The sequence below is a fragment of the Kluyveromyces marxianus genome, chromosome 7, assembly GCF_001417885.1.
Source record: "Kluyveromyces marxianus DMKU3-1042 DNA, complete genome, chromosome 7".
Lineage (NCBI taxonomy): Eukaryota > Fungi > Ascomycota > Saccharomycetes > Saccharomycetales > Saccharomycetaceae > Kluyveromyces > Kluyveromyces marxianus.
This window is the reverse complement of record NC_036031.1, coordinates 483,617-505,581: the sequence shown is the minus strand read 5'-3', so window position 1 is coordinate 505,581 and position 21,965 is coordinate 483,617. Positions and strand designations below refer to the sequence as shown.

At 37.5% G+C, this 21,965-nt stretch overlaps 11 protein-coding genes across 11 annotated transcripts; 7 read left to right on the top strand and 4 right to left on the bottom strand.

Annotated features, from left to right (window-relative positions):
* Positions 1-290: 290 nt before the first annotated feature.
* CLB3 (B-type cyclin CLB3) lies at positions 291-1,649 on the top strand (the record flags this gene model as incomplete). The annotated part of the gene is made up of 1 exon (XM_022821498.1): positions 291-1,649. One exon carries the CDS (start codon positions 291-293, stop codon positions 1,647-1,649), a length of 1,359 nt encoding a protein of 452 aa, XP_022677853.1.
* A 424-nt stretch (positions 1,650-2,073) lies between these two features.
* MSH5 (MutS family protein MSH5) lies at positions 2,074-4,788 on the top strand (the record flags this gene model as incomplete). The annotated part of the gene is made up of 1 exon (XM_022821497.1): positions 2,074-4,788. The coding sequence occupies one exon, from the start codon at positions 2,074-2,076 to the stop codon at positions 4,786-4,788; it is 2,715 nt and encodes a 904-aa protein (XP_022677852.1).
* Positions 4,789-4,875: 87 nt separating this feature from the next.
* On the bottom strand, positions 4,876-6,705 carry SAS10 (rRNA-processing protein SAS10; the record flags this gene model as incomplete). The annotated part of the gene is made up of 1 exon (XM_022821495.1): positions 4,876-6,705. One exon carries the CDS (start codon positions 6,703-6,705, stop codon positions 4,876-4,878), a length of 1,830 nt encoding a protein of 609 aa, XP_022677851.1.
* Positions 6,706-7,116: 411 nt separating this feature from the next.
* On the top strand, positions 7,117-8,358 carry RPC53 (DNA-directed RNA polymerase III subunit C53; the record flags this gene model as incomplete). The annotated part of the gene is made up of 1 exon (XM_022821494.1): positions 7,117-8,358. The coding sequence occupies one exon, from the start codon at positions 7,117-7,119 to the stop codon at positions 8,356-8,358; it is 1,242 nt and encodes a 413-aa protein (XP_022677850.1).
* A 404-nt stretch (positions 8,359-8,762) lies between these two features.
* Positions 8,763-11,483, top strand: ATG9 (autophagy protein ATG9; the record flags this gene model as incomplete). The annotated part of the gene is made up of 1 exon (XM_022821493.1): positions 8,763-11,483. The coding sequence occupies one exon, from the start codon at positions 8,763-8,765 to the stop codon at positions 11,481-11,483; it is 2,721 nt and encodes a 906-aa protein (XP_022677849.1).
* Positions 11,484-11,527: 44 nt separating this feature from the next.
* On the bottom strand, positions 11,528-14,014 carry NOP14 (snoRNA-binding rRNA-processing protein NOP14; the record flags this gene model as incomplete). The annotated part of the gene is made up of 1 exon (XM_022821492.1): positions 11,528-14,014. The coding sequence occupies one exon, from the start codon at positions 14,012-14,014 to the stop codon at positions 11,528-11,530; it is 2,487 nt and encodes an 828-aa protein (XP_022677848.1).
* A 681-nt stretch (positions 14,015-14,695) lies between these two features.
* Positions 14,696-16,021, top strand: RPN5 (proteasome regulatory particle lid subunit RPN5; the record flags this gene model as incomplete). The annotated part of the gene is made up of 1 exon (XM_022821491.1): positions 14,696-16,021. One exon carries the CDS (start codon positions 14,696-14,698, stop codon positions 16,019-16,021), a length of 1,326 nt encoding a protein of 441 aa, XP_022677847.1.
* Positions 16,022-16,115: 94 nt separating this feature from the next.
* ATG38 (Atg38p) lies at positions 16,116-16,837 on the bottom strand (the record flags this gene model as incomplete). The annotated part of the gene is made up of 2 exons (XM_022821490.1): positions 16,116-16,712; positions 16,817-16,837. 2 exons carry the CDS (start codon positions 16,835-16,837, stop codon positions 16,116-16,118), a joined length of 618 nt encoding a protein of 205 aa, XP_022677846.1.
* Positions 16,838-16,979: 142 nt separating this feature from the next.
* LDB17 (Ldb17p) lies at positions 16,980-18,527 on the top strand (the record flags this gene model as incomplete). The annotated part of the gene is made up of 1 exon (XM_022821489.1): positions 16,980-18,527. The coding sequence occupies one exon, from the start codon at positions 16,980-16,982 to the stop codon at positions 18,525-18,527; it is 1,548 nt and encodes a 515-aa protein (XP_022677845.1).
* Positions 18,528-18,726: 199 nt separating this feature from the next.
* On the bottom strand, positions 18,727-20,139 carry TUB4 (gamma-tubulin; the record flags this gene model as incomplete). The annotated part of the gene is made up of 1 exon (XM_022821488.1): positions 18,727-20,139. The coding sequence occupies one exon, from the start codon at positions 20,137-20,139 to the stop codon at positions 18,727-18,729; it is 1,413 nt and encodes a 470-aa protein (XP_022677844.1).
* A 1,068-nt stretch (positions 20,140-21,207) lies between these two features.
* On the top strand, positions 21,208-21,831 carry KLMA_70230 (uncharacterized protein; the record flags this gene model as incomplete). Its single annotated transcript, XM_022821487.1, has 1 exon — positions 21,208-21,831. One exon carries the CDS (start codon positions 21,208-21,210, stop codon positions 21,829-21,831), a length of 624 nt encoding a protein of 207 aa, XP_022677843.1.
* Between the last annotated feature and the right edge of the window lie 134 nt (positions 21,832-21,965).

Here is a 21,965-nt window from a genome sequence, read left to right as displayed (position 1 = left end):
TTAGCTGGTGTTCAATTTGGTGATATTAGGTATTAAGTGACCAGGCAACAAATAGTTTGCAGTGATTGTGATCGGAGAACAAGCAAAGTAGCGGACAGATCTGTTGTGGAGCTCCTTTTTGCATCTTCTTTTTGTTTTTTCAATTGTTTTTTTGTTTTCCAGTATACTATACTATACTACTAGACGATATATACTACGATTCAAGAAGGACCCAGTGTGTGTATTCGAGTTTTAGTTTGGGAGATTTTGATTGATTGAACATTTCAGGTGCAAGAGTCTATATCCTGTACATGATGCAAGTACAACAGCAAGCCAGAGTCGCTCTTGGCGATGTGACAACGCAAATCAACAATAGGGCTAACCGGTTTGAGGATCATGAGGGCAAGAAAGCGTATGCGAACAGCGAGACCTTGAAATCCCACGATGGAGTATCGATGAAGGAGAATAACGCCACTTGCTACGCATCAAAGGCTGTAACGGGCGAAGCAGATCAGAGGATACAACGTTTCCAGCAACCTGAACATGCTGCATTTCTCTCTTCTGGAAACACAGTGAATACACATTCTCGGATAATGTCCTATGATAAAGAGGCAGAGATCATCATCCCTAACGATATGGACGACGAAGATCTTGTAAGCGGCACAGAAGTTGTGGAGCTTGATGATGACGACGACGACCGAGATACAGACGATGAATCGATAGACTCTAAGGATAGAGGAGGAGTCGCAGATGATAAGGATTTCACCCCGTTACTTCCTGTGGTAACAGAAAACTCAGAGAGACTATACGCGTACGTATACAATAGATTACATCGCGATGAACCTGATCCCCAAGATGAAGACACATGGGACCCAGTAATGGTATCGGAATATACCACTGATATTTTCAAGCATTTAAGATTCTTGGAGGTAAAATTCTCGCCAAATCCAAGGTACATGAAGCACCAACCAGAGCTTACGTGGAATTACAGGTCTACCTTGATAGACTGGATTGTGCAAGTTCATGATCGGTTCCAGTTATTGCCAGAAACTCTATTTTTATGTATAAACATTGTCGACAGATTTTTATCCAAACGACAAGTAACATTGAACAGGTTACAACTAGTAGGGGCCGCTGCTCTTTTCATTGCAGCCAAATATGAAGAGATCAACTGCCCAACCTTAAAGGATATGCTGTACATGCTGGACAACGCATACTCTAGGGAAGAAGTTCTACGGGCAGAAAGATTTATGATCAATACGCTAAATTTCGAATTCGGCTGGCCGGGACCGATGTCATTCTTAAGAAGGGTTAGCAAAGCCGATGACTACGAATATGATACTAGAACAGTTGCGAAATATTTATTAGAGACCTCGATAATGGAGCCAGAACTTGTGGCGGCTCCTCCTTCGTGGCTCGCGGCAGGTGCCTACTACTTGAGTAAAATCATTATTGGAATCACAGGCTGGTCCGATGATCACATATACTACTCCGGTTATACAGAGGAACAATTGATCCCATTGGCGACAATGATATTGGACTCTTGTAGACATGCAAGTACACGTCACAAGTCAATACTGGAAAAATACTCCAGGTCCCGCCATAGAAAATCAGCTTTAGTTGTCTCTAAATGGATTTCTATCGCTGAAAGTCGATTACAACAAAAGTAAAAATAAGATAAAATAACATGGTCACAGGATCTTTACCGCTGCCTACTACCACTCCTCCTCCTCCTCTTCATCCCCCCACCTAATTCCCTTGTTCCTTCCAATACTATACTAATATTAATTACCAATTTAAATATATTGTCACTAATGAAATATTATTTTCTTCTTTTTAGCCCTTTGACATAATGCAATGGAGGCCATCATTGTACATGCCCTTGTCGCTTGCACATCGGATTATTCTTTATTATCATAGGCGACAAACTACAAGGCTAACCTGTCAATTTTGTTTTTTTTTTTTTTTGTTTATCTTTTTCTACCCTGCGTCAATTCCTTTAATAACATAGAAAGATAAATGGTATAACATAAAAGGGGTGAACTATCATTATTACAAAGTCCTCAAAACTCATTCAATACACCAGAAATAACTATGTACAGAGCTGCAAAACGTCCACTATTTGTCCATCAATCGTATAGCGAGCCCAGCACCGACTCAAAGAAAAAAAATATCCAGACTTCAAATGAAACACTCTTAACCGCCGAAGGTAACTCTCAACAATTCGCTGTCAAAAATATGGGAAACTCCCTCCGCGAGGAAAGTTTTGACTGGGAAAATGACGTTATATTATGCTTAGAACTATCTCAGACCAATTTAGGTATTGTGATATATGATTTCGAACGCGAATCACTTCTTGTTTTAAGCCAGGATATAACAGTTAAGAATAACGATTCCCAAACATCTTGTTCAGAGATCAATATGATATTAGAAGGTCTAATAAATGAAAATAGACCCACAGTTTTGGTTTGTTCCAGCAATATGGGCGGTTCCTTATTCGAACACTTAACATATCTAAGTCATAGCTATGATTTCAGGATTCAAATGCAACCTAGGGATAAATTCAAGATTCAGTATTTCTTTCAGGCTTGGATTGCTTTCCAAGAAGAGAATGCAATAATTGAAATTCAAGGGTTTCAGATTTTGGATCATATATGCTCAAGTGACAAACTTATAGAATTGACTTCAACTGCTTTAGGGTGCATAATAAAATCGATGGAACATCACTCTTTCATGAGTTTGGCAGACGAAGGTAACGAGAATAATAACAATTGTTTGCCGAATTTTTTTAGTCGAGTTACTAAAGTAGAACAGCTGTTGTTGAAAGATAGAGTGTTTCTTGACCAAGAGGCCTTAGAGGCTTTGCAGATCTTCAGACCCATTGAGAATATGAGCAGTTCTGGTAAGAATACCAAAAATAATGCATCATGTATTTTCGATTTACTTAACTACACCACGTCTGAGGTGGGGAAAAGTTTATTGAAAAAGTGGTTAGTTTCTCCTTTATGCAATAAGGAACTTATCGAACAGCGCCAATCTACAATACAAATATTGTTAGACGACAAAAATGCTATTCAATTTGACGACTTAAAAGAGGCGTTAAAGGAGATTCCCAACATCTTTCGGATAATTAATACATTAAACAAAACCGTTTCAAAGTTTAATGCTTGGGTACAATGGCACAGATTTTGTGAAAAGGCTTTGGACATTATAAAATTATGTCACATCATTTATGATGACTCTATAGATTGTGAGTTGCTCAAGAAAATTAAATATCATGTTGATAAAGCAGTTCTAGGGCAACTACTTCAAAAAACGGAACAAATGATTGACGTAGAAGCATCCATTTTACAAAAACAAATTGTAATCAAAGATAATATCAATGTGCAGTTAGATCAAGCCAGAAATACTTATTCAAAACTTGAAAACATTTTAAGTGTCGTTGCTAATGAATCAAATGAATTAGTCTCATCTTTACTAAGTGAGAGTGAAAAAGCTATATTTGACAAGCTTAATAGTGAAGAAATGGCAATAAATGCGATTTACGTACCGCAACTTGGATATTTATTGTCGGTAGACATCAGAATTCAAGAAATGATTAAGGCAAAGGAACTTAGCTGGGATGAAGTTTTTCGAGAAGAGAATTTTATATATTACAAAACCGATGATAATAGGGCGATGGACGAGCACTTTGGTGATATTCATGCAATTATTTCCGATCTTGAAATAGAAATTTTACAAGAGTTCCAGTCTGTGGTGTTGAACTCGAAATGTTTTCTTTTTCAAGTAGGCGAATGCTTTGCAGAACTTGAAGTATTAGTTGGTTTTGCCAGAGCAAGTGAGATTCACAATTACGTTAAACCTGAAATTGAAGAACAAGAGGGCATCATAGATATCAAAAAAGGCAGACATCCTCTATATGAAAGTGCCGTGCTTACGTATATCCCAAATGATATGGAAATGGATGGTGGGCCATTTAATTCTGATACCTGGGATGAATCATTTCATAGAGTTGCAGTGATAACAGGTCCAAACTCTTCAGGCAAGTCCGTATTCTTGACTCAAAATGGGCTAATAGTGTATCTAACTCACATTGGCTGCTACGTACCAGCTGATGGAGCTCGAATTGGTTTGGTAGATAAAATTTTGACAAGAATTGTCACTAAAGAGACGGTCTCAAAAACTCAAAGTACATTTCAAATCGATGCTAACCAAATGTCTAAGTGTTTATCCTTAGCAACAGTAAGGAGTTTAGTCTTAATCGATGAATTTGGAAAAGGTACAGATGTTATTGACGGTCCTTCGCTATTTGGAGCTATAATTAAAAGATATTCAGAAAATACAAATTGTCCGAGAGTGATAGCATGCACCCATTATCATGAAGTTTTCAGCCCCAATATTTTGACCACTAATATACCGGGCGTATTATTTTATAAGACAGAAATTTTATTAAAAGACTCAAATCCACAAATAACTACTAATGGATTTGAACAAAATATCACATTCCTTTACAAAATGGTCAATGGCATTACAGAAGATTCATATGGTATCTACTGTGCACGAAATTGTGGGTTAAGATCTGATATCATTGATAGAGCACAAAAAATATTCGTTAATATTACTAATGGTTTTGATATGGCGAGCTATTACCAAAAGTATTCGCCCCAAGAATTAGAGCAGTTTCATGCCAATCAAGTTATTGTGAAGAACTTTCTAACGTGGGACTTAGAACCAACCTCACAAGAAAACACCGTAGAGGATAAAACTTTACGAAGGAAGCTTCTTAGGATATTAAATTTGGAAAAGTAATGGAAAAGAATAAATTGTGTAAAAAATGCGATTCTATTTCAGGTACAAGGTACAAAATAGTATAGATACAGTATAGAGTTAATGATTTTAGTTTTTGAATTTCACAGACTTGGTCAAATTCTTCTTAATACCAGTCTTTTCACCTTCGTAAGATCCAGATTGGCCACCAGAGTACACAGCACGAACCGATTTGAGTTTCTTTTGAGCCTTTTCGTACTTCTTTCTCTTTTTGACACGGGAATTTCTGTTCTCTTTCTTCCTCTTTGGTGTCAAACCCTTGTTCTTCAAAATTTGATAATTGATAGCACGCTTACCATCTTCCGTTATGTTCTCTGCAAGTTCAGCCAACTTACCTTCCTTAGCCGCCTTTGTAACTTCCTTATGAGCTTGCATACGCGCTTCTTTCTTACGTTGTCTATCAGCTTTAATGCTCTTGTAATATTCACTTTCAGCTTCGTCGTTGATATTCTTGGCTGTCTTTTCATCATCAGAGTTGTAGTCTTCATTGTTGAGGTCTGCTGCCTTATTATCATGTAAACCACGTTTTCTAGCTTCTTCAAGAAGCCTTTGCTGTCTTTCGTATAACCTTTCTTTATATGGAATGTCGTCATCACCCTTGAATCTTTCTGTCTTTTTGTTAGCCTTTTGATCAATCTTAGAGGTATAGAAACGAAGAGTTTTCTTTCTGGTTTTCTTCTCTTGTTTATCAACATCGGCAATTTCATCTTCAACAAAGTCATCGACATCCTGTGGTAGGTCTTCTTTTCTGTTTTTAATAACTGTTCTATCAGACAATTCAATATCAAAGTCCTCTTCTTCCTCTTCCTCTTCCTCCTCAGAATCTTCCATGGCTTCATCCTCACTGCCATCACTTGAACCCTCTTCGTCCAATTCATCTTGCTCCTGTAGCAATTCTTCAGAAAGTTCTTCAATATCGGAAACATTGCTTTCAACTCCAGATGTCTGTTCATATACCGCAGAATCCACTTCCGGAAGTTCGTTAGCCTGTCTCCATATTTCCTTACATTCCAAGATACGTTCCATTACAGGATGGTTTTTCATAGTAGTAAAATCTTCATTGTTCTGTAGCTCATGCAAGAACACTGCAAAATATGTACTTATCGTTCCCAAGTAGCACGATAGTGCTACTATTTTGGCTTGAAGAGAATCGTTGTTTTCAGTTTTTTGCTTTGCAATGAGTTCCTCAAGAACGGGCGAAAGTTTACTGAATTCTTTTGATAGAGGGAGATACTCAGGGAAGGAAGTCGTCAAAAAGTTTTCTTTACTTTCATCATCCATATTTAGAATATCTTTAGCAGATACTTGGTTGGAACTCTTATCATCCTTTTGACCTTGAAACTGACCCATATCGAAAGCCTTCGCTTCTTTTACCCATTCTTCTTCTACCTCATCTTCAAGATAGTCATCAATTTGGAGATCCTCAAGATGCTTCTTCTGTTGACGTAATGCTTCCTTTTCTATCTCCTTAGCTGTTTCTTCGTCGTCTAAATCATCTGCACCATAGTATTCTGACTTAGATGTACCCCATGCATTGTCATTATCTAACATACCTCCTTCCTCTCGTTCTTCTGGTATTTCATCCATTTCCAATTTCCTACCAAACACTTTCTTGTATGCAGCTTCACCATCCAACTCTTCATCCTCATCCTCATCTTCATCTTCAACATCCTCATCGCTACTTTCTTCATCAGACATTCCCAACACCTCTTCCTCCTCGTCAACAGAAAAATCATCGCTATCCGACGCTTCACGTTCATTAATACCAGCATCCTCTAGCATCACCTTCTCCCTCTTTTTTGCGAAATCATCAACCTCATTTAAGCCATATGGATCTTCTTCCTCATTCTCTCTACCAGAGGATCGTTTAGATACAGATTTCCCCGTTCTCTTAGCCATTTTCAACACCTAAGATCACCTCCTGGATACTATATTTCTTCCTGGACGATCTATATATTTCAAACCACTTCCAAAACAACGAGAGTTCCTCTTCACATTCAATAATCCTTCTGTATTATAAGTCTTTCGATGCGATGAGATGAGATGGTTCTGTAAGCTTTAACAAAATTTTCCACATTGCTTTTTCAAGTTTTTTCATTCAAAAGTTTAGAGAGTTCAAGCTACAAATGCGATGAGTAGAGTACTGAAGGGACAAGATTCACCTACGCTAAGCCAAGCAGTCCATTAACTTCATCTAAACATCTGCCACTGGACAATAAGAATCATAGGTACACAATAGGAAGAAAAAAATATCCATCTTTCTTATAAAGGAACTTTAGTAAGAGAGATCAAAGCAACATACAAATAGCGATGAGTGGACGTTTACCTGGATTAACCCAAGGAAAGCCTGGTGGAAAGCCGGCATCTGGGAGCGCATTGAAATTCAAGCCAAAAGTTGTAGCCCGTAAATCTAAAGAGGAGCGTGATGCTAATGTTTTGAAGGTAGAGGAGCCTAAGAAGCAACCTGAGAGGAAAAAGTATACCCAAAAACCACCTGGCGGTCAAAGAAGACAACCAAAGTATCTAAACAACACAAGAGTGATTACTTCTGGTCCATTGGCAGCAGGGAATTTCTCTGGAGGTTCTTCCAGGGGAAATGGGTTTATCAAAACGGAGGGCTCTCAAAGCAGTCTTTTACAGCAAGGTTTAAAGTCGGTTTCTGATGACGAAGCCAATGCATCAGACGGTGAAGACTCCAGTGCCGGTAAGCGGATTAATATGGGTAAGGAGTATTCAGAGGCTGATTTCAAGAAAGAAACCGACAACTTGTTTGAAGGCGATGAAGATGACGTGGCTGCAAACATGCCAATTGACGAAGAGACCAGAACTTCTAAGCAATTAGCGAATCTTTTCCCCGTTAGAGCGGTACGTATTAATCATGAAAAGGTAGATTCCATGCAGAAGGCTGTTCAAGAATCAATGTCAACTTTAAATACGAGAGATCCCACACCCGGCCCTGTGAAACTGGAGCACGATCAAAACCAAGACTTGGACGGGACGCTTTCTGATGTGGTAAAAGAAAGAGAAGACCAGCTAAAAGAGAAACTACGCGTGCTCAACCTCCAACAAGAAATCAATTCAGTGGATGCAGAAGAGGTTCTCAAAGAAGTCAATCTGCTATTTGAAGATCACAAACATATATATAAAAAATTGAACAGGATCAATGACGTACCTAACAAATTCTTGTTCATCCAATTCCCATCGAATTTCCCAGAGTTCAAAAGACCATTAGCTAAAACCCAGGATACTGTAGTGGAAAATAAAGAAGAGGAAACATCCAAAGCATCAGATGAAGATTCCAAAGATGGTAAGCAACCTAAGACCAAGAAAAATGCGCCAGAATCACCTCAACCGTTGGTTGGTAACGTAGGCTCTATCAGAGTTCATAAATCAGGAAAATTATCTGTGAAAATTGGAAACGTTGTAATGGATATTAGTAGAGGTGCAGAATCTACATTCTTACAAGATGTCGTCTCCCTAGATCTGGAAGGACAAGAGGCTGAATTACTAGGCCAAATTGACGGAAGAGCAGTTGTAACTCCTCATATTTAAACTCTATAAATTCTTCTATCGTGCATTATAATAACTTAACAACATAATAGGGTTAATTAAAGAAAAAAAATACTCTTATCCACTATTCAATTACTTGGTCTCATATCAAACTGATTCCCAAACCAGCAATTGATGGGCCAGTTCTTAATTCCCATATAACGCGCATATCGACTATATTATCATTGTGTACGACGTGATGTCTTTTAAGGTCTTAACATATAGGATGAGTAGCCCTTCCCTTAAAACCACTAAAGTCACTAAATTTAACAAATAAGAGAACACACCGTTATATGTACATCTGGCCCAAGATAGTACATGATAACATATATCAGACTGACATTTAGTGAGAAATATTTTTGAATTCTCTTTTCATAATATAAGTTTCAGTAAAGTGGAAGTCGAATATGGTGGATAATCAAGATAATGTGAATGAGCCTCCTAAGAATACATTTTTATCACGAGTGTTTGGGGTACATTCCTCAGCTGTGGAGAACTCTATAGACGGCGCTGAAATGAGCCACATTTCAATACACAATAGCCAAGAATTCAATCATTTTGTGGAAAATGAGCACCATGAACGATTAATAGAGTCAGATCAAGAATCTTCCACCAATGAAGAAGAAAGTAATGATGAGGAACCACTTATAAAACAGCCACAATCAATACGTTTCCAGGAAGTACCGAATGGAATTGCTATAACTCACCCTTTTTCTGAATCGGAAGACGATGAAGGTGAGATAGAAGGGAGAGATCCAGAATTCTTTAGTGACCAAGACTTAGGAAGCTCTATTTCAAAACATGGCCAAGGTTCCAGCAGTGAGGATGAAAGTGAACAAGCTCCAACTGGAGATGATGCTGGTCCTATTGGCTTCGAGAGAAATTCGCCCATTGTAGAAAATACTAGGCTTGGGTTTCACTCACCTTATGATGCCAACAGTAAGGCGAACTTGAAAGGGCCTTATCTTGGCCATTCTAAAGTATTTGATAGAATATTTGCTAATAAACCAGCTGGTATGTCCCGAAATAGGCGACATGATGATTTGGAGGAGAGTTTTCTTTTCCGCAAACCCTCAGTGGCTGATCCAAGGTCTACAAAGACACCAGCACCTTTTAATTTAAAACCCCCTCCAATCTTTCAGAACGTACCAAATCTAACTTCTGTCAATAAAAATAGTCTAAGCACTCTTAGCCCAAAAGAACGTGCACTTTGGAAGTGGGCAAATGTGGAAAATTTGGACACATTTTTACAACAAGTATATGATTATTTCTTGGGAAATGGGTTCTACTGTATCATTGTCGATAAGGTTGTCCAACTAGCAACCATTTTATTTGTTGTCTTTATATCAACTTATATGGGTCATTGTATTGACTACTCAAGACTTTCATCTTCTCATAGCTTTAAGGAGGTACATATCGAACAGTGCTACAAGACTCAAATATCACCAACTGCCAAGGTACTATTATGGATTTTTTATGCATTCATTGGGCTAAAGATATTACAACTATATTTTGATGTGAAAGCGTTAAAGGATGTCCAAAACTTCTACAACTATCTCTTGGGAATATCGGATAAGGATTTACCAACAATTCCTTGGCAAAGTGTTGTTCAACAATTGGTGCTTTTAAAGGACCAAAATGCGATAACGGCAAATGCTACAGAAGTAAAAGCTAAAAACAGACTCAGTGCCCACGATGTTGCTAATAGGATTATGCGGAAAGAGAATTTTGTTATAGCTCTCTACGACAATAATATTCTTGATCTCTCTTTACCAATACCCCTCTTTAGAACGTGTGCACTAACAAAATCGTTAGAGTGGAATATCAACCTTTGCATTTTAGGTTTTGCCTTTAATGAAAGAGGATACCTTAAGCAAGCATTTTTGAGGGAAAGCCAAAGAGAATATCTTAGTGAAGAATTAAAGAAAAGATTTGTTTTAGCAGGTTTCTTGAACATTATTTTATCACCATTCCTAGTGACATATTTTATTCTATTGAACTTTTTCAGGTACTTCAATGAATATAAAACAACTCCTGGCTCCATTGGTTCTAGACAATATACTCCTATCGCGGAATGGAGGTTTAGGGAGTACAACGAGCTTTACCATATTTTTGAGAAAAGGAAGAAGTTAAGCATGGTCATAGCTGACGATTACATTAGTCAGTTTCCAAACACATTGATGAGCTCATTATTAAGTTTTGTCCAGTTTGTGTCAGGATCCTTTGTGGCAATTTTAGGTATACTGACAGTATTTGATCCAGATAACTTTCTTAATTTTGAGATTACCTCCGATAGAACGGTATTGTTTTATATGACTTTATTTGGTTCGATATGGGCTATATGCCACGGAGCAATAAATGAAGAATACACTGCATTTAGTCCAGAGGAAACTCTGAGAGAACTAATATCTTTCACACACTATTCACCTAAATCATGGGAAGGAAAATACCATACAGAAGATATAAAAGAGGAATTTTGCAAGCTATACAACCTAAGAATTATATTATTGCTCAAGGAATTGGTTAGTATTATTTTAACACCTTTTATTTTATGGTTTTCTCTACCAAAAAATTCAGACAGAATTATAGACTTCTTCAGAGAGTGTACTGTATATGAGGAAGGCTTAGGTTATGTTTGCAAATATGCTATGTTTGACGGAGCTAAAGTGAACAAAGGTTTAAATGCTAAAACCCAAGCGTCTAAAATGTTTTCCCAAACGGACAATGATGATGAAAGTGACAGCGATAATGACATTGGTGTGAATAAAATGCTCCAATCTTATATGTACTTTGTTGACGATTATAAGAAGGCTGAAAATGCTTTGGGAAAGAATCAATTGATATCTCCCAAGGAAGGTTCCTTTGGATACCCAAGAGATTATTCTTGGAAAACGCAGTTCGCCTTAGGTAAAAAAATTAACAAAAGGTCAGGGGAAGGTCCGTCCCAAAGAAGAAACCTAGAACACGGCAGTGCTAATCCTGATGTGGGCTCCTTAAACGCTTCATTCATCAACAAATCTAGTCTATACAAAGACGATTTCACTGAAAATACAGATGAAATGAAAAAGGGAAATGGTGTCATGGGCCTTTTAAATCAATATTACAAAAAGTATGATAATAAAAGATGAATGATTCTATCAAACTTAAATATGCATGTTATGTAAATATGTGATTAACGTTTAGTATTGCGAAGCTTCTTTTCACGCTCATATTTATTTTTCTCAGCACCTTCTTCAGTACTAATCTGGTTGACGATACGTGCCATCTTGGAGTGGTATTCAGCATACTCTTTCTTCTTTTCTTCAATGCTTTGTCTAGCTTCAAATCTAGTATCTTTACGAATTTCTTTCATAGTAAACTTACGTTCCTTCTTTAATTGCGCCTTCATCTTGTTTAATTCACTTCTAGTCTTATCTGGATCATATGATTTCTTCTCTGGGTTGAAGTTTTCTTCGAATTTAGGAGTGTTAGAAGGAATAGCTAAGGGCTTATGTTGTTGTAATGCCAATGGGACACGTTCTTGGAACTTCATTATCTTTTCAACTCTTTCAAGTAATTGGTTTATCTTTGGATAAGTAGCATAGGATTTTTGAGCCACTTGTAAGAGATCAACGAACAACGATATAATTTCTGGGAACGCTGACAAATCCTTCCAAATATTAGTTAGGCACCAATCAAGAGAGTCTAAATTATTAGCGAAAATAGTGCTTTTGACTGAATCGTTGGTATCAAGATCTGTTGAAAATAGTACGTGTAATTGTAATGAGGAATCTACATTTTCCCAGTTAATGTTCTTAGGGAGAGAAAGAGAAACTTCCTTTTTATCAGAACTTTCTGGCTTCCCTTCCACCTTTGCACCAGGTATCAACATTTTGAATGATGTATGGAGGAAGTATGTTATTTCTGGGATATAACGCTTGCTGATTCTCTGATACTGAATTGCAATTCTGACTAGTAGGGAACCGAAGAGTAGTTTCTGAACTGTGTTGAACCTAATTTGCTCCAAAAACTCTCCAATCAAAAGCAAGCAAGGTGTAATGATCAAATGATAATGATCAGAAGAGGAGAACAACATTCCAACCAATGAAAAGAATACTAAATCAGCTGGGGATAAACCATAGAATTGAGATTCCTTAAATCTTTTTTGAATCTCATTGATAATAATTCTGCATTCTTCGGAGAGGGGAATTGCAAATTTCTCTGAAAGTGCCTTGAGGATAGCTATTAGTTCATTGTGCAATTCTGCAATTTTGTCGACATTTTCCGAATAGTCTTCGTTAGATAAAAAGAGAATATGTCTGAGTAGAACACCGGCAAATTTTCCTAGTCTTTCTTTATTACCCTCTGCTAGTTTTGGCTGATATGTCTTGATAATGCTTTTGACTAATACAGGGTGCTCTTCAATGGGGTACTTTTCCAAAAACTCAAGGATTTCTTCATGATTTTGAGGGCATGGAACAGATGGTATAGTTTTTGTATTTAGCTGGGATTTCTGCGATTTTCCATTTTTATCATTTTCTCTGAGGTCGACATCATCATCTGAATCATGAATTTGCTTCATATACTCACCATATTCACCTTCTTCAGAGTCACTACCTTCCCAAAACTCCTCTCCTAAATCTTCCACACCAGCTGCATCTGGATCGTCAATATTGAAGAGACCATTCATACGGTCCAATCTCTTTTGTTCTAGTTCCTTTTGCTTTTCTTCATACTCTTTTTTGATTTCCTCATCTGTCTTTGTTCTATCCGCAGGAGCAGCCCTCTTTTCCATAACTAGTTCCTTAACTTTCCTATCATAATCCGGTGCTAATTCTGGCACATCGGAAGTCTGTTGGGCGTTACGTTTTGGAGTTGGCAAGACTCTAAGTTCTGACATAATATCTTCGAAATCATCATCCAAATCTTCAATATCGTGAACCAACTTTTCCTGAGCCTTTTGTCTCTCATGCTTATAGAACTTCGATTTAGCGATAACCTCTTGCATAACTTCCGCTTTGGTCTTCTTTCTGACCGGTTCTTGAACAGACGCATCGCCTAGTTCTTGTTCTTCCATCAATAATCTCTTTCCTGACTTCGTAGCCCTAGCGATGTCGTTATCAGAATCCTGTAGACCTAGATCACCTGCGTCGAAATCATCCTCTAAAGCTAAAGATTTACCAGAGTGAGTCAAACTTTCCCCAAAGGTAGCTCCATCGTCTTCCGCATCACTATCTTCCAAGTTGAAAAGTGACCTTTTAGAAGAAGATTGACGTTGTCTTTCCTTGGTGAAACGTTCCAACATGATCTCTTCTGCAGTTAGATTCTTATTACGCTCACCAAAACGCTTATCCTGAATCCCACCGCTCTTCTTCACTTTTTTAGCCTCATAAAATATACGACGCTGCTCCTCGTCCGCCTGCTTAGCAACACCAGGTTTACCAACGGCAAGTTTCGTCGCAGACTCTTTTGTCACACCAATCTTCTTATTACGATTGGCTTTAACATCAAACGGATTGAACTGCTCTCTAATCTTTTGAATAGTCCGCTGTCTCTCCTCCTTATCAAAGTCCTTTGGACGACTGCCCTTCTTCTTGGACTTCTTCTTATCATTCGTTTGGCCCGTAAGACCATTAGCCTTCAATGCGGCCTTCAAGTTCTTCAACTGAGACCCTCCCATTGCTTGTTACACTTCTGTCAAAAAAACACAGTCGATGTCGATGAATGAAAGGTTAATACTATTGGTATAATTCAACACCGACCTCTAATCAGTATATATGCTAGTGACAACCAAAATCAATTGTTATCCTTCAACCTGACTTATTCTTATATTAAAAGCTCATCTCAGCTCATCTCATCTCATCTCATCTCATCTCATCGCATTCAATCATTTTTTTCTAAAGCTGCTTGTACGAAAAAAAAGAAATACATCAAAAACATGAACTTTTTTTTTTAAAATAAAAAATAATTTTGAAAAATTCGAACCAGAAGATTACCCGGATAAGCATATCATTGAGTACGATTATCTTGTTTTCCCAGGCCTGTTTCCCAGGTTGGCACACATCTAGTAGTAAATAATGATTTTGTATAAAATGAATTTAAGAATTAAGTATGGGAGATTTAATAGTATATGGAATATAGTAATTAATGATTTCGGTGGCAAATTTAAGCGCTGACGCAGACAGAAATCCAAGAGGTTAGAAGACATCACATATAGCTGAATAGGCGGTAGTGGATAGCTAGTGAAAGGATTAGAGAGTTTTTTTGGACTTTTAATTTGGTATTTTAGAATTGAAAGATTTAGGGTTTTTGAATCTAATTGGTAGTTTTTAAGGTAAAAGAGAGCATATATTCGTGAATTATGTCTAGAGACGCACCATTGAAGGCGGAAAAGGATTATACGGAGATTTTGGATGCCGAATTTCCAAAAATTGAGATTCTAGCGAAGAATGACTATTCAGCAGCTCTAGACCAATTGTTGAGTTTGGAAAAGAAGACTAGACAGTCTTCGGATTTGGTTTCGTCCAAGAGGGTGCTTGCTAAGATAGTGGATGTTTTGGTGAAGGAAAACCAATGGGATCTACTTAACGAACAACTTGTTCTACTCTCTAAGAAGCACGGACAATTGAAATTGTCGATCCAGTATATGATACAAACTGTTATGGAGCATTTGAAAGATGTTACGGATAAGGAGATAAAGATCAAGGTCATAGAGACGATAAGAGTTGTGACTGAGAATAAGATTTTTGTGGAAGTTGAAAGAGCTAGAGCTACCAGGGACTTGGTGAACATCAGAAGGGCTGAAGACAAGATTGATGAAGCGGCCGATTTATTGTGCGAGTTGCAAGTGGAGACGTATGGGTCTATGGAAATGTACGAAAAGATCGAATTCATTCTCGAGCAGATTGAATTGAGTATCTTGAAGGGTGATTACTCTCAGGCAACTGTCCTTTCCAGAAAAATTTTAAAGAAGACCTTCAAGAATGAAAAGTATGAATCCTTGAAGTTGGAATACTACAACCTTTTGGTCAAAATTGGCTTGCACAAGAAGTCTTATTTGGAAGTTGCACAATATTACCAAGAAATCTACAACTCTGCCTCTGTCAAGGAAGACGAGATCCAATGGAAAGCTGTACTATCCAGAATTGTATATTTCTTAATCCTTTCCCCATACGATAATTTGCAAAGTGATCTCATTCACAAGATTCAATTGGACAATAACTTAAAGAAGTTGCCCTCTCAAGAATCTTTGGTCAAACTTTTCACTACTGCAGAATTAATGAGATGGCCTATTGTTCAAGATACTTACAAAGATGTTTTGAACAAAGATGGTATTGCGTTTGGATCTAATGAGGACCATTGGGAAGACCTTCATAAGAGAATCATAGAACACAACTTGCGCGTTATCTCGAAATATTACACCCAGATCACTCTCCCTAGACTAAAGGAGTTACTCGATCTAGATGAAGCTAAGACAGAGTCGTTCATTAGTAATTTGGTCAACCAAGGAGTCATATATGCCAAGATAAATAGACCGGCAAAAATCGTTAGTTTCGGCAAACCAAACAACTCAAGTGACCTTCTAAATGAATGGTCCGCTAACGTCGACCAACTATTGGAGCATATTGAAACTATCGGCCATCTAATCACAAAGGAGGAAATAATGCACGGACTTAAGGCTAAATAGTTAGAAAGTACTACTTAAGTTTACTTGTATAGTTTTAACATTACATTACCACTTTACGACAAACGGTCTCGAAAAAAAAGCATCCTATCTTTACTTACACATGCTGTTGATTCCTCTTTTGTTTGGCACTCTCCACCAAACTGTCCCATCTCTCCTTGAGTCTGTTTACTTGGTTTGATAGTTTCTTATTTTCCTTAATAACCTGTTCCATCTTTCCCTCATAATCCTTGGATTTTTTCTGTTCGTAAACGGTCAATTCTCTTTTGAATTGGGAGAACTGTTGCATGATTTCTGTTTTACTGACACTACCAGGATCTTCTGATGCGTTTATTAGACGCATGACATTGTTCTCAAGTTTGCTCGTTATTGATAATAATAACGGATCGGATATTAACACACTGTTCCCATTAGGGTACAAACTTCCATCGGAAACAAACCTACTAATACTCGAGTTACTCCCACTCTCTGAACTCTCGGAATTGGACTGTACTTCTTGTAAAACTCCAAGCTCCTTTACCCGAAGAAGAATATCATCATGCAAAAGCGTTACTGCATATTGAACGTTTTCAGGTAAATCCTCAGTTTCATTGATATAATCTAGTTGTTTTATCGCCTTACGATACTCCTGAATTGCAACCACCACCTTATTACTCTTGATAAATGACTCTGCATCCTCAATGCACTCGAATACCTTTTATTATGTTAAATGGTTAGTTATTCATTCATTCCTTGATTAATGTCCGCAAAAGAAATTAATCACCTTTGCATTCGCTTATCTTTTATTTTATACCATACGTTATTGAGCTCACTAGTCATGTCTTTGGTCCCATAGCAGACCCCGGACAATGCAGTTAAAAGATCGAAGGTTCTCCTGATATCTTCTATTTCTCCCCTTATGGTTTGTCTCTTTTATTCCACTCAAACGATTGAGCACTTTTCTTTGTATACATTTTAGAAAATGACAAGATTGCACGAAGAATTAAGTATGGGACGATACTTCGATGAGGAATTGTGGTTCGAACAAAGAAGAGTAATTGCAAAGAAATCAGCAATATATAGCTGGCCTATGAGTATGGCTACATCAGCAATAATAGAGGATGATACCTTGGTGGAATTTTGGGAAAAGCTCGAAGGGTTATTGGATGTTGACATTAACAATGAATCTGATGTAAATTCTGCTCTAGTATCTTTCATAAAAATTACTGCTGATCACTACAGCAGCTTAATAAAGTGCGACCAGGACTTGTACCGTGTCGGACTGATACTAGTTGAATCTGAGATGTTCGAAAGGACGACAGATTTTTGCCTCCGGAAGCTACTATCGCTATTGTCTATCGATCTTCTGGAATTGAGCCTAAAACTAATTATTGCGTACATTATACTATACAAATGCAAAATAGACATAAGCTCTATGGATATTTTGGTAGAGAACCAGGGATTTGTTGTTATCTACAATAATATCTATAGCAACTTTGCTTATCTCAGCAAATACAGTAATGATTCTCCAAGGGAAGCGGAGGAGCAACAGACCGAAACTGACACCGATATAATAGAGGGCATCAAACATCTAACAACCATTTTAATCGATATAATGTATCAATTTTTCAGGTATTCTAAATGTCAGATTGCTAATCTACAGATGATAGACGATTTCTTCATATACTACCTCGTGAGTAGCGTAAGATCTGATGTCATTGACGATATATTCAATAACATCAAATTCAAATTACTACTTGCACTAAATGAGCAATACATGATATTCGGGTACGAATACGACATAGAAAACAAAGCATATGAATTCATTCTCAACCAAACAATGTCCAAGGATTTTATTGGGTTGCTATTGTTAAAATTCAACCGAGAAACCGATGCTTCGTTACTCATTATGATTTGCAAGGTGATTTACATTATCCTAACAAAAGATTTAAAAGTTGCCAGAGACTTCTTTTATCTTAATGATTTAAATGTATTTGTGGATGTCTTGCTTAGAAATTTGAATAATATTTCTGAAAACGAAGAAGTATTAAGAAATACGTACTTGAGGGTTCTCCTACCATTGTTGAACAATACCGAACTCTCAAGCACACATTATCATAGGGAGGAAATTGCAAAAACTCTTGAATTCTTTACTGATGCTGGTAATTTCTCTGCAAATAAAGTTCCGACGATCGAAGAGAGAACAACAGTAAGAATGGCAAAGAGATGCCTAACCGAAGTGAAATGGCTGGAACATGACGGCCAACCATATGGTGATCAAAATGACAGCGAGGAGAGCCGTAGATCTAGTATTAGTACAAAATCTTCTAGTACTACACCTCAAGACTCAAAGCCTCCGAATAATTTCAACCATATTTACAGAAACGTGCAAAATGCATATTCTGCAGATTCCATCAACCATAGAACAGCCCAACAGATCCCACCTCCACCTCCACCCTCAAGAAAGAGCAAACACAGAATTGGAAGTGATAAGAAGCTTGCAACTGCCAGTTTAGAAATTTCAAAGTAGACGCTGTAATACTATTTTGACTATTTGTTTATAGATAGTACTTTATATAGAAGCTTCTGAGAAGTATAATAACTAACTACCTTAATATATCCATTTTTTCTATCATTCTCTCTCCCTCTCCGAGGTTCTAAAAATGAAATAGGATTCATGAGAAGATCAATTACGAAATTGTAAATCATGCCACAATGCATAAACTTCTTTATATAATGTTATCATCATCTTGAATATTCATGCTAGCGTCATCATTCCCCATTAATACATTATCATCTAATAGAATGTCATCGACATAAGAATCCTGTGCAGCATATGCATATTCCTCTATTACTGACTGAACGACTTCTCGGCTTTCCTTAAATTCATCCCATCCATTCTCAAACACTCTTCCATTCTGAAATTTGTGCAAAAAGGCACCTCTGTTATATATGGTATCAAAACTGTGGCATGTCTTTTTTAGTAGTGAGTTAATGGCGGTGCTATTCGAAAGCATGAGGCCACTTACATAGTCCGAGTTTGGAGATTGATTAAAGGATGATTTCTTACCAATGTTAACATGTAGGGAACTTTTGGACCAAGGTGCGAATTGTACTCTTTTTTGTGTTTTTAAAATAGCTCTAGTGATATCCGATTGCTGAATATAACCTTGTAAAAGGTCGTAAATGGCAATATACACAGGTTCATCCGATGAGTGTGTTACCATTGAATTGTTGTGGTCAAATAAATCCAATATAACATCATATGCAGTACTTCTCTTAATATTCTTAGATTCCGGCACAAAGTCAGTAGTGAAAGAAGAGAAACTTGGGACGAGGAAATGCATAGATGGAGTTGGAACGATCGTGGAAAATATACTGGGTAAAGAGCTAAACATATAGCTCGGAAGCCGTACGCTATTTGTTATGCAAGACATCACGGTAGAAATTACCTGATTAGATTGGGCATAACTAATATTGGAGTCTCTTAGAACCCTAGCTGTTATATTTGAAAGAGCATTGTTGTCAAAAACCACAGAAGCGTCGCTATCTTCAATCAATCTTCTAAGGGTGAGCATCGTGTTATATGGTTGCACAACAACTTCAGATTCATTGCTTGGGAACACAGAGTATGTAGTGACGAGTTTCTTGTGATAACTGTCGGCTAATAATTCTAATAAATTCGATCCTAAACCAGACCCAGTACCACCAGCAACAGAATGGATCAATTGAAACCCTTCAAAATTCTCCGTAGCATCGATCTCTCTATCGATCATATTAATAAATTGGTCTTGATTTTCAGTACCATAATCATATCCTGTAGACCACGTATTCCCAGCTCCTAGATTATCTTGTGAAACCCATACATTCCTATCATTAAAAAATCCTGGAAAGTTGCTTCTTATATCGTTGATAATACTAGGTTCTAAATCAAATAGTAAGGCACGCGGGGTATATCTGTTAGAATCATTTTGCTTGAAAAAAGTTAATGGATTATCCTCTCTAATAATAGTAGGAGATTCTTCCACCAAACTCAATCCATCTTTGCCAATCCCATGTTCTTTGGCCAATTGAGACCAAAACTCTCGGCCAACTTGATTACCACATTGACCCACTTGTAACGTAATAATTTCACCAGTCATAATAGCCAAACAGCACCTATATCTATAATCCCACTATACTTGCATATATCACTATTAAATCTACTGTATTTAAATTCAAAAACAATTTGATTCTTATTAAAATCTTAAGCGTCTATGTTTATGGATTCACCATCCTCATTTCTCCAGGTCGGTTTGTTTTTGTTTACAGTTTTGGCGAAACATCACCAAAGCCGGGTAAATGATCCAATTATATAATCATATGAACTTTACTGTCACAAAGAATGAGACAGACAGATACAACACGGTTTCAGCATCAGATAGACACTTTATTGCACCTTGACCCCTTGTTATTCAAACAGAGCGCAACGTGCAAGGTTGTCCCTAAAACTATTCTTAATAAATTTGACACGTTTTACTAGCAAATTATAACCTTTTTCTTCTTTTGTCTTTGTTGAATTGCAAGGAGTTGCTAATAGCAATTGCTCGTAATACTGTAAATGGTGCCTTTTTATTACATAAGACATATCTTAATTTTAATTACTCTGAATTAGATCATTAATTTGACGGTGTTTGAAGTTATTATTAGCGTTACGTACTCTGAAATATCCTTGAGTTTAGCTCTTTCTATGAATATATACTTTTTGTAATGCGAAACTTCTCAATAACCTGTCGAGGGGAGATCAGGAACGAGGAAAGGAGAATGTGCTTGGAAAGTGTAGCTGATGGGCAAGCCAGCCAGTAGTAAAGACAAAAGAAATAAAGTCTAGTTACATAATGCGAATGAAAAGCCTCTTTTCACAGGGGTTGTCGTGTATTGTTGGGGTTCTACTCGCGAAATGTTGCGTATTGTAGACAGCAATTAATAGTACCATGGGGTGTAAGCTTAGCAATTTAAAGTGATGTCAACCATAAGGTGTAGCTTTAACTTATTAATGATTTTTGAAATTTGCTATCCAGGATTCTATCAATAGTATATAAGAGGCCTAAGGTTGAACTGTATTTCCCATTCAATCAGTTTTTACCTTGTAATATAGATCATAATGTAGGTCGAAATTACCAGCAATTAAGCACTGTGCCTATAGTAAAACCACGTAAGCAAATTCAAACATGTCTCATCTTTTGCATAAATTTAGCGAGAAATTAACCGGCGATGACGGCCGTGACCAGGAGGATACTAGAGTTGACGAATACGGCAACCCTCTAAGCCCTCAACAACAATCCCACGGGCGCTACACTGACACTGGATCGATTGAACATCCTTCCGGCAGAGGCAATGACTCTTCTATGAGTGGTGGTTCAAAGCAATATGGCGGATATGATGACGACAATTATAATGGCAGGACAACAAGATCCAAGGGAAAGAGCTCTCAAAATAACAGAGATCATTTCGACGAATATGATTATGACTCTTCGGACTTGCGTGACTCTTCAACTTCTGGCGGGCGCCAAAAGACAACTTCAACTTCAGGTCAAATGGGATTCGGGTCTAATGATTACCAACAACGTTCTGCGACCGAGCAAGGTTATGGAAATCAAGAACAATATGGAAGTGGCGGTGGTCAGAGTTTTGGTGATAACAATCCTGCCAACACCCACATTCCTGGTACACCACCCAGCGCCAGAGCAGGCTCCGGAGGCTACGGTGGAAACGCTTATTCCAAGCAAGGAATGGGTAGACAATCAGGTAATTCAAGATCTGACCAAACTTATAACAATGATAGCAGTTGGTAATCGTCTAGGGAGCTGACCCTTTTCTAGTGAAGTTAAACCCATTGATGCATTCCAAATAAATCTTACTAAAAAAATCGACATCATTTTTTTCTGGCCGCGCATAGTCTACTATTTACACAATCCATACTGCATTG